The 12,033-nt window shown below is 49.7% G+C and overlaps 1 protein-coding gene across 1 annotated transcript in view; it reads left to right on the forward strand.

Moving 5' to 3' along the window:
- LOC307228414 (protein kinase C-binding protein NELL1-like) overlaps positions 1–12,033 on the forward strand; it is a gene marked incomplete at both ends in the record, with an annotated part of 172,036 nt that overhangs the window by 48,749 nt on the left and 111,254 nt on the right. The window contains 2 exons of the mRNA XM_079998063.1: positions 8,631–8,727; positions 11,546–11,618. Of these exons, the coding sequence (XP_079854189.1) occupies positions 8,631–8,727; positions 11,546–11,618 (170 nt within the window). The remainder of the gene's footprint in view (positions 1–8,630; positions 8,728–11,545; positions 11,619–12,033) is intronic.

Raw genomic sequence — 12,033 nt, forward strand, 5'->3', positions numbered from 1 at the left:
TTTAGTACATGAATCACAGAACCATCGTACATGACAACAGGGCTGCATCTGCTGTGTATTTTTATAGCCGATGGAGTGGTCATTTTCTTGGTTTGATCATTTAAATAATAGAATTAAATAATACCTAGTCATTCCAACAACATTAGAGCAAAAGCAATAATGTAAAAAAGCAACAAATGGCATTTACAATCTTAATTAAGTTTGGATATTCCTATATATATATATATATATATATATATATATATATATATATATATGCATTGCTAATTATTGCTCACAATAATTTTGCCCACATTACTGAAGTACAATGTAAGTCATTTCCCGTTGATGGATTAATCTGCCGCGTGGCCGTCGGCGCCGTGGACGCTTGGGCAGCGTGAGGACGGCGTAATGAGGAGGCGTCTACGGGGCCGGAACTGGTAGACGCCCGGCTGACGGTGCAACCACATCAACATCCACGTCATTCATCTCGTTAGGCTCCTAAATCATCCGGAGGGGGCGGGGGCGGGGGGCGGGCGTCGCCGTCTCAGATGCAGTAATGCCTTACATTCATTGTTTTGATGGACAGACGCTGAGCTGTTATTGGTTCCATTAGCGGCGCAATGCAAACCGTGTGTGTGTGTGTGTGTGTGTGTGCGTGTGCGTGTGCGCGCACACCATGCTGCTGCTCATTGTCTCTCTGAACACATGTACGCTCTCCGTGTCGTGGCGGCTGCCTCAGTGGGGCTGTGAGATTCGGTTCAGAGTTCCTTTTCAAATTCCTTTCCCTCCCTCTGCGTTACCCCTCTCTCTCTCTCTCTCTCTCTCTCTCTCTCTCTCTCTCTCTCTCTCTCTCTCTCTGCTTCTCTCTCTCACTCTGTCTTCCCGTCTACCTTTCTTTTCATCACTGCCGCTCCCTCCGCACCTTCACACTTTCCTCTTCCATTATTTTCCGCCGCCGTTTGCTCTCCCGTGTGTGTTACAGTTGGTGGGGAGCGATTAGCCGTCGTTCTGGAGCAGGTGGCACTTTGTGTGCGACGGTAAATGTTTTCGTCTCAGAACGTCCTCACTATCTCCCCCAGGCGGCGACGCAGCGAGTCCTCGGCCCAACCGCCGGCGTCGTCGCGCCAGGCTGATGGGATCCCGGTCCGTTTCATTAGGCGCGCGGCTAATGGCGCCGCGGAGGCTCCTCCGCCTTGAGGATTGGCGTCGCTCCGCCGCCGCTTCGTCCCCGCCGACCGTGAGCGCGTTAGCGGTGCCGCTGAGGTGGAAGGGCGTGAGCGTCGCTCCCTCACCTGCCAAGCAGCTCATCAGCCATTAGCGCGGGAACGGGTGCCGCCGGCTGCGGAACATTAGGTCGGCGACGGCGTCCGCGGTGGAGCTCCACTTTGCCTCATGATGCCCTGATCACGCTCCATCCACCTCCCATCCTTCTTCCTCCCCTTCTTCTCCGTGTGGGATATCGCCGCGATCGTTTGAAAACTCTCAAACTCAGATTTTATTTCTCTTTTTATTTTTATTTTTTATTTTTATTTTTTTGCTGTGCTGTGCATGTTTTCATATCGGCACGTTAATTAGAGGCCTTTGCGGTCCTTTGTGTGCCGGACATGTTCAATAAGTCTGACACAGATTTGAGAAACTCTGTTTAATTAAGAAAGCGAACAGGGGGCACAGTGTGAGACGGCTTCATTACTCCTTTTTTTTTTTTTTTTGGGAGGATAACTGCGAAGCGGAATAAAAACCCGAGAGCCGTCCCAGACAACCGACTGCAAACTGTCAGTCGAGCGCATGGCAAGCGTCAGTCAAGGATGCTTCTCCTCAACGAACTCGGGAGACGGAGTGAGAAGCCGTCAGGCCTCCGTGTGCTTAACACGCGTGTCAGGGAGTCGATGTTGACATCTTGGTTTGGCTCCGAACGTCGACTGGAAGGTGATGCGATGTTGATATCGTAAGAAATGTAATCTATTCAATATCTTCAAATCATCATCATGAATACTGCAAGTATACAATAGGTTTCATGCAGCATATACATCCGTATCAAGGTCTGAATCCGTTTATCGTAAGATTAAGCGGTGTGAGTGCCATGCCTAAATTCGTTGTCAAGCCATGCGTAAAGAACACGAGATGTTCCTCAGCGATTCGGGTCTAATGTTTTAATTTCCTGTGAAGGGCGACGGCGGCGCTCGCTCGTCGGAGCAGCAAGCGCTCATTACTTCATTACCTGATCATTGACGCCCTGCCTAAGAGCCCCGCCGCCCGCAGGAAGAATGATAATGAGATTAAATCAGGTTAATACCGCCGCACAACGCTGTCTGTAACCTTGATACCGGCGTCCTTGTCTGGCTCGTGAGCCCGATGGCACAGCTGGCCATCTCTGAGCACGCGGCGGCTGGAGACGGTAACGACAGTGCGCCGTGTTTATCCAGGTAGAATATGGCCGCGGTGACACAGAGCGAGTGTCGAGTCGACGGGTAATGCGTGGCATGCGGGTCCCTAATCGATGGGGTGGCTCCGACTCAACAGCCTCCGTCGGATCAATGGGTTCCTGTGTTTCCAATGCGGCTGCGGCTTCTGCTCGCAATTACTCCTCCTGCCCTATGCAGCCTAATGAAGGAAAACGTTAAATGTCAATGAGCGCTGGATTTAAAATCCATTTTCTGCCATTGATTCAGCGTTGTGCACTCTCCATGCGGCTTGTTCTGAATGGACAGGCTCCGCCCCGTCAACCTGGGCTATCGATGTGCGCAGCAAAACCTATTTTACTCATGCGACGGTTGGCTCCTGTTATTTTATATATTTCGATCGGAAATTGATTTGGGGGCATTTCAATAGACCTATCATCACTCAGTGACCAAAGAAGCTGTTAATGAGCTTTGATCAATATTTCTCAAGTTTCCCTTTGTTGCTGGATTTAGTAATTTGGTGTTTTAATTTATTTTATTTTATTTATTTATTTTTTTGCAAATCCACAGGCTCACACCTGGTTGTCAGCAGATTTTGGTGGAACGAGCTGTTAGATTCATGATTATAATGACATGTCCCCAAACTGCTCATTGTGTACGACGGACCAGGTATCAGCCGCTGCCAGCCTTCAGCCACCACTGCACGGAGGCTTCCATCACGCTGCCCGGAGCTTTGGTCGGAGCAGAGGAATGTAGTGACTGTTGCCCTTGTTCTGTGATTGGTATTTGAGGCTGTTAGAGCTTTTATGATGGCTCGCCTGCGTCTTGAGTCCACTGTGGTCTGCCACCAGCGGTGATGGAGTGTGTCATTACCGTAGCCTCCCAGAGCCATGCTCGCCGGGGTCCTGCGGCCTGTGGCCGCGGCCACGGCCCTCCGATGATGGAGAGGGGGCACCAGGTGGGAACGGGGGCCCTTCCCCCACAGGCGCACACCGTACACAAGCACAGAGAAAGAAACGCATGGAGACACACCTCCAAGCATCTCAGGCGACGTGACTGAAACAGATCTCATGGAGAGGGGTTTGACACTTGTTGAGATGTGCTGTTCACGGCCCTTTGCATCGTGTCATGGGTAGCAGCTGTCCTGCTGCGATGGCAAAACTAATTGTATTGGCAATATTGATTTGTTCTGTCGGGCAGGAAAGGGCAGCGTAAACCTTTTTCCAAAGGTTGTATCTGTAGCCTAAACTTGCCTTGGTGTGAACTCAATATGCGCCATTTTATCTAACATCACCAATAACATTATGAGAGTGGTCTGGCCTGGTCATGCGGAGATAGTTTGGACAAACCTCTCGTAATCTTTGTATCGTTGCATTTGCAATTGTATATGGATTTTAACTGGAAATATAACTTTGCTGCAAAAGGAAAGAAAGGTACGATAACATCAGAATCGGATGTATTTTTTTGGGTGATATTATGATACAGCGTTAGATTTTCAAGTGGAAATACTTGAAAATTGACAGGAGCGGACCCGTTCGCCTTGAAACACTGTGGATAACACACAGGAAGAGCCTCTGCAACAGAACACAGAAGGATATTACGGGCAGCGCAGCCGCCTTTGGATTCTCCCTTTATTCCCAACACAATATGTCCACGCGCAAACCAGTTCTTATCAGGGGCTGACAGAAGCGCCTATCAACAGATAAGGTCATTGTTGAGGTGTGGTAATTAAATGTAACTCTGACAGAGGAACCACGCCTACAAGGTCCACAGGGAATGGCTTGAGAGGGTCCGATTAAGCTATATATACATCTACATATGTCAAATCAGAGCTATCTCCCTTGCAGGCTGGATGTGAAGGAATTTGGGTCATACTATCCATTAAAGATGGCACACATCTGCCCTCTTTATAGAGCACACTTCTCTGTGTTTTCTTTACCCTGCAAGACAACTCAGGATTTACTTTAACAAAGAAAGGGGTTACTGAGACGTGTGGCGAGCCCTTTCCACCTCGGGACTTAACACCGACTCTTTTCCCAACGCACGGGGCGGGCGAGCTTCAGTTTGAGTGGCGCCGGAACATCGCGGTTCTCTCCGGCGTTCGGGACCCGCCGGAGAGCAACGTGCCGTTTCACAAGTACAGGCTGTGGCGTCGTACTGGCAGCTGAAATACCTGCCTTTACGGAGGGAGATCCTGATGTAGCAGCTCCTGACTCGCACTTTGAGCAATTACTAGTCTGTGTGTGGTCTGGGGGAGGGCTGCCTGGAGCTCCTGCTCCTCTTTCTGTTAGAAAATCCACCGAGACCAACAATTACAGCAGCAGCACTCAAGTGTGAAGTGTTGCTATGCTACACACACATATGCAGGGATAATTCTTTTTTATTTTTTTTTATTTTATCACATATTTATATGGACCTTGTAACAACTCACTGTGCAATAGCACTGCATGGAGTAATAATTGGTCAAAATGAAGACATTTGACCTTTATCATGTAATTACACCTGCATCTAGTAATGGCACGCCAAATTTTGTAACAAACACCTTGAACGTGAACAGCGGTCATATATAACAAGTTCTGCTGAATTTTGTAAAAACCTTTGACATAATGCGGTGGTTACTGCTAGTATTTGTCGCACTGGAGTACTAGAAAAGTCCACTCTTGGTGTGTTATTACATACTCCCGCAGGACGTAATAACAACCGCATTATGAAATAGGCTGTTTCAGAATCCTACGAAACGAGTGCGGGTGTTATGACATAACAAAGGTCCAACTGATCACGTTTTTGGAGGTTATTACAATATGCAGACTTATTAGTTCAGGCATTGTTCCAGACCTTGCAATCCGCAGAGAAGACGTTGTGTAGGATCTTCTTCTCTGTTGATATTTCTATTCCAGCATCTGGAGCATCTTGAGAGCTTTGGTGGGGGTGGGGGGGGTTGGGGGGGGTTCAAAGGGCTTTGACGGATCAGTTCTCCACCGCGAAAAACACAGACCGTGCTCTGCCCCCCCGCAACTCAACCAGTGGTAAATTGGAAGAGGTCTGGAGTGCGGCCCACTGGGGAGACGACGGAGGCTCCGGTCAGGGCTGGTCCTTTGTAGCTCGGCATGAAAGCTGCTGTGATAACCTTTTGGGGACAAAAGGACGATAAGGGGCAAATTCACAAAGGAATGGATCAGTTGTCCATGAGGGAAGGTAAATAATACGCGCGTCGGTCGGGGGGGGGGGGGGGGGGTGTCAATGGTGTAGATAGGAAAAGGAGGATAAATACATCTAAATAATAAAAACACACTGTTTTACTGCAGATGGTAATAATTTCACTCTTAACTGCGTGTGGCTGTTGGCGCCGGTGTTTGTGAATTGGACTTTGCTTTGCAATGAGGCTCATTTCCATAGTACGGGGCCAATTCTGCGCCAAATGTATGAATAATACCCAACTGAAATACGAGCAAAAAGCAACGGCACACCCGGACCTTGTTTGTGTGGCAGCTTTGCACCGCTTGCCGGTGCTTTGTGAGTCAGACGGTTGCTTTCTGTCCCCTCTGCGGCGGTTTAGCGGCCCGGGAAGCCACGCAATCCTCTCGTGAATTCGCTGCTGAGTGTTGTATTTGAGACGCGTGAACCTCCAGTTGGAGAAACAAAGGCGTGTGTGTGTGTGTGTGTGTGTGTGTGTGTGTGTGTGTGTGTGTGTGTGTGTGTGTGTGTGTGTGTGTGTGTGTGTGTGTGTGTGTGTGTGTGTGTGTGTGTGTGTGTGTGTGTGGGTGGGTGGGTGGGTGGGTGGGTGGGTGGGTGTGTGTGTGGGGCTCACTGTACTCAGTTTACTCCACTTGGTGAACAACATCACAACAACCATCCAGCCTGTAAATAGAAACCAGAGTGCACGCTACTATATTTAGTGTATCCCATAAAGTCTGTAAATCAGTGGGAAAGGCAGGCGGCCCGGCAGCTTATTTAGGTGGGCCGTCAGCAGAGCGGGCGGCGGGCAGTGAGAGGTGGATTTATGCCACCACCCTCCACCTGTACGCTGGCAGCTTTTCCAAACCTCGAGCACTTTCCATTTCTCAGGGCTTTCTCCTCCTTTTCTGCCTCGCCATGTTTAAGAATGATAGCCTCCCTGTGCCCCCCAACCCTGCCTTTTCAAGGTGTGTGTGTGTCTCCCACTCCACTACAAACACAGGCAGTACACACACACACACACACACACACACACACACACACACACACACACACACACACACACACAGCTAAAGGTTAAGAGGAGAGGTGTAAAAGTGGAGCAGTTCTGCCCTATTTTGCTGGTTATGGATGAAGTGACGTGGCCGCGCCCCACTGTCCTGTGCTGAATCAAGTAGCCTCTTATTGATTGCTCTTTTTCCCCCTCACTAGACACATGCAGCAGATACTCAGACTTATTCCCTGCGGCGAGGAATATATGAGTGAGATCCGCTTATTACCCGACTCATTAGAGTCCCGTCGCAGGCTTGTTAAGTTATTCATATTAGTGATATTTCACATTGATGAGCGGTCGATATCATCATTATTTACATTTGGGAGTCACGTGACCATACGGATGTCATGAAGGATACGCTTCTAATAAGTCTGGTAAATGTATTCATTATTAATTGAATTTTACAGCAGGGTATTATCTTATTAGTGCCATGGGTTTCTGACGGTGACGGGTGAATGTCCCCTATTATTAGCCGCTCAGCGGGTGCAGCCCAAGGCCTCTGTGCTGTAAGAGGGTAGAATACACTTCTAATTGGAATCGCTGCTCCTCTACGGGTCCCAGTGAGACACTCCCACCGACGCTCTTACTGGCTTTTGGGTAACCGGAGGGCGGGGGAAGGAGAAGAGACGCAGCCATGCCTGGAAAAGTCTTGGAACATACAACGCAATGCTCATAAAATGAGGTTCAGCTCGATTTATTTGGAAGGAAAGTCCTGCGCCAAGGGATGCTCCGGAAAATACACACAGTTGGAAAAAAGTGCATAAAGAAACACGAAATAAAATAGTTATAAAAATACAAAGTAGTGCTAAAAATGAAATGGTAATAAAATAACAAAGGAAATACAAATACAATTGTAAATAAATAATAAAAATGCAAACATAAAGGTATTAGAAAATACCTTTAAAAATTAATCACTGTTCTTCACTAATGAAGACCAGGGCGATTATCATCTTATACCATGTTTTACTGGCTTCCCATTGGAATAAAAGTAAAGACAGAAAACGCTGCTGTGTGCAGATCCAAAGTCTCCAGGCACACAAATCTGGAATTTGATTGGATTTCCCTGCTCAGGGGCTGTCGGGTCATAGTCTTCCTCAAGTCAGGAACACCAGCAACTGACGTGTTTGTGTGGCCTTATACTTGAAATTGAAAGGAAGACGGAGGTGATTGATTTTCCGCTGTGGCTGGGGCCGCCCACCTACCGCGTTCGGCGTCTCCTGCGCCGCTGTCGATTCCGGCGTGAGGGGGAAGAAGAGACGAGGTGACCATTTAACGTAATCAAAGTCACCCTCTGTTGTGCCGTGTTGGCAGGAAGGATTGAAGTCACAAATCCAAATGTAGAATCCCGATCTGCCAGACTTGATCATCCTTCGCTGAGCGCGGTTTCAAACACACAAACAGGCTTCTGAGCCATTCTGTTCCCTTCACTCAAGTCTCCAGGTCGCACGAGACCTCTTCTACTCCGACCCCGTCATTTATTCATTCACACTGCAAAATACGAAATGACTAGGAGAGAATTTGACAAGTGATTGGGGAGACAAGGCAAAAAAAACAACGCTGCAGCCACTGAGCTCTGAGAGACGAAGAGCCGCCCCCCACGGCGCCGGTCGAAGGAGGGGGAGATCAGCCAGACTGTGCCCCTCCGACCGCCGCGGCGCATGGAAAATCCAGGAAGTTTGTCTTGGTAACACCCAAGCTTGTTTGTGTGTGTGTTTGAGGAGACGTGAAGCGGAGTAATCCGGCCCAAAGCGCCCGTCCAGCCATCGATACGATGCTGGATGCTGCGGCGCGAGACTGGCTGTCACGCTTGAAGGGAGGCGGCCTCGCCCTCCCTCGGCAGGGGGAGCGAGGGAGTCTCTCTCTCTCTCTCTCTCTCTCTCTCTCTCTCTGTCTCTTTTATGTTGAGAGGACGAATCTGCGGCTGTTTGTCCTTTTGCTAACCCGCCGTCGTCCCTCTCATTTCCCCCTCTCTTTGTTTCTCTCTCTCTCTCTCCCCCTCTCTCGCCTCTTCCTTTTGGCAGAATTTACGAGCGCGTGATCGACCCGCCCCAGATGGAGCTCACCCCGGGCAGCGGCGTGTGGCTGGGCCAGCACAGCCACAAGCACGGCCTGTTCAAGGTAAGAATCCCGGGGGCTACACCCCACCACACCCCACCACCCGCAGCCCCAGTGGCACGCTCAAGGCCTCTTGACCTTCGAGGTGGCTTCATGTTATACGCGGGGCTGTCCCTTCAGAGGGCGGTGCAGATTAAGGATGAGGAAGGTTCCTCTTCTCGGTTCCTTCCTCAACCAGGAAGAGAAGGGTCATGGGACAGGTCTGTAGGGTGAGACAGGCTGGATGGGAAGTCTTTGGGAATGGGAGGGAGAAGGGAGGGGAATTTCGGTAGACAGGCTATCTGAGTATCTGCCGGTAGGGGTTCCTCTGGGGTGGGACGACAGGCCCCCGGGGTATAGAGGGTGCAGGAAGGAACACACCGAGCGCACATCCATGAAGTTGAAGCATCACCTGTTTCTCAGCCCGCCCACATGATCAATTGGCTCTGCTCCGCTCCTCTTTTGTGATTCATCGATCGGCCAGGTGACCGCCAGTGCAGAATTGGTTACTCCCCCTCTGTGTGCGATCCCATTCAGTCGCTGTGGCGGCTCCGCCTTTTCCGCCACCCCCGCCCGGGGAGGCGGCAGCCCACCTCTGCGCTTTCAGAAGCTGCCTTTTTTTAGGCAAGGAGAGGGCTCCTCTTGGAAGTCTCGCGGCTCCGTCGTCTCGTTTCCCCGCAACGCCCTGCGCACCTCGCCCCATGCGAGCGCCCCCACCCAGAGCCACACCTTGCACATATACAACAAATTGGATGATGATGTCACCAAGCGCCCTGCTCCAACACTTCTGGTAGGATTGCCAACGGTTTTTCACAAACCGTGGGTTCCGCGGTTGCTGTGCGCCAAAGACTTTCAGCTGGAAAAATGCCACGCAGAAAACAATAATATAAATCAGAACAAAAACAACCCTTTGTGCTGGACCCCCGAACCATAGACAATCACAGAATAGATGAGCTCTGTGACCGATACAACATTGAGAAAATCCTTGACTGCGTACGGACGGAATAGGGCCTTGCCGTTGAAGGAGCCTTTTCTTTCAACTGCAAAGAATGAATTGAATGAGAGAGAAAGACAGTGAGTCCAGAAGGTTGTTGACCGAACCTTCATGGTGCTGCTTCTCTTCCCGTCTCCTCCCTCGCTCGGTCTTTTTGTTTTGTTTTTTAGTTTTTTTTTAAACGCCAAGAGTCGAGAAGACAAAACAAAAGAACAAACAGAACCCAGAACATAAACACAGTCAGGTGAGGGGGCAGCGAAAGCTACAGGAGATCAAAGCTGGAGGGAGGAGTGGAGGAGGAAGGAGGGAGAAGGAGGAAAGGGGGGGAGGAGGAGGAGGAGGAGGAACTTCTCCCATCCAGGACTCTGCAGGGAGATAATTTTAAATAAAACACAACACATTGAACCGTGATGACGTTCCTCCTCCGCCTCCTCAGAGCCTCTCCATCTCAACCAGCGACCACAATAATTATCTTTATCTGGAATCCATTGTGCCGGATCCCCGCCAGCCCCTCGAGGGCCTCCGCCACCGGCTCCCCGAGAAACCGGCGCTTTTGTGAGGCGCCGATTGTTCCGAACGCCGTGGCACAATAGCGGCGGGGCCCGCGTGACGCCGCGCGCTCCCTCCGCTCAAAGGCTGGAACCGGTTGCAAAGCGCGGTGTAATGAAGAGCCGGCGCCGCGACACCAGATCTCCCGGCCCGGCCCCCCCGCCCCCACCCTCCAAGGCTACGCTTGCTGGAGATAACCAGTCCGTCAAAACAGGCTGACAGGGATTTATGGCTGTACTGGACGACAGCCAGCGAAGCAAAGACAATACGGTGGAACGAAAATGCATATTTTGGTCATCAAATGTTTATAGAAACGACGGGAACATGAGACCTTAAACACGTGCACGCACGCACACGCTGTTCTTTTCGGCAGCTTTACTTGGTGATAAGGAAGGAGACATACAGCCTCATACAGCACACTCCCTCTTATCAGCCTGAATTACCTGCGACAAAGCAGAGCTTGCGATGGAATATTACCAGTGAAGCGAGGCGGCGCTAGACAGAGCTCTAATGCATAGGCTCGTGTGTGCGTGCGTGTGTGTGCGCGAGAAGGGAGGGAGGCGGTGGAGGAGGGGAGAAGGGGTGGTGCATGACCTCAGGTTGGATTACCCACTGATCACTGACAGTGATGTGTGATCAAGGCTTTCACGTTGCACCAGCGGTTTTGATCTACACCTTAATTTTCTCTGCCCGGTGTCGCCGGCAAATCTCTTCCCCACGCTCTCGCTGTGCGCGGCCGGGGCGCGTTTGCCTGATTGCCCCGAATCCCTGCCTCCGGTGTAGTCGGCCCTCCTCAAGGCTCTCCGGGAAGCCGCCGTCGCTCGCTCTTGTGTTTGCCAAATTCGTTATGAATGGGGTTGTACATACACGTGCACCCTGGAAGGAGGGAAATCGATGCCGACTGCATGGAGCTGTGTAATTCCGGTGTCCTCGCAGCACGCGTTAAGTAGCCAGTTCTGTGGGAGCGAGGAAATTATTGGAGACCTCGATGCCCGTGCGTCCATTTACGCCCAGTTTTATTTAAAGTGGTATTACCAGTGAAATAAATCTGCATATTATGCTCATTTATTTCATTGAAAAGGCCCGTAATTGATACTCAATTTAGCCGGCCCCTTTGACGAGGGAGCCACGGCAGCGCTTCGCAGCCGCTCTCCAATTGACCTTTCATTTAAGAAAGTCCTTCAGAAACGTGTTCAAAATCCCACATTTAACATCAGCGGAGAAACGTGCGCTGGCTTCATCAGATGATTGTTCATGCTTATGCTTATTCTCTTTCCTTTCTTTCCTTTCTTTTTCCAGGGCGTCATTCAGGACGTGAAGTTCATTTTTGCGCCGAACAGTTACATCACGCAGTGCCCCAACCTCAACCGCAGTAAGTGTCAATACGTGGTCACTCCCAAACGGGATATTTTACGGGATTTATTTGCATTTATACTAAACTATTAAAAAAAAAAAAAAAAAAAACTACAGCAGATTTATGTGGCATTCTGTGGCACATTTCAATACCTAAGTGGCTTATATTTCCAGCATCAGTTCATCTAAATAAAAAATGGAACTACAGTAAAATTTGAATGTGTAATGTATTATTAAAAGGGATCATTTTCTTTAAAGCGGATGTTTCAGATGTTTTAATGCGGAATATAAACTTTTACTGAATGTTTCCATGAAATAAAAAATCCAAATTTGTACGGACAAAAAAAAGAAAAGTATTCAGTACTGGACCCGGCATTGGGATCAAAGTATCGCCCCCGGTATTGGTGCTGATGCTGTCATCGATATTGGTACTG

This window comes from Zeus faber, assembly GCF_960531495.2.
Source record: "Zeus faber genome assembly, chromosome: 3".
NCBI lineage: Eukaryota > Metazoa > Chordata > Actinopteri > Zeiformes > Zeidae > Zeus > Zeus faber.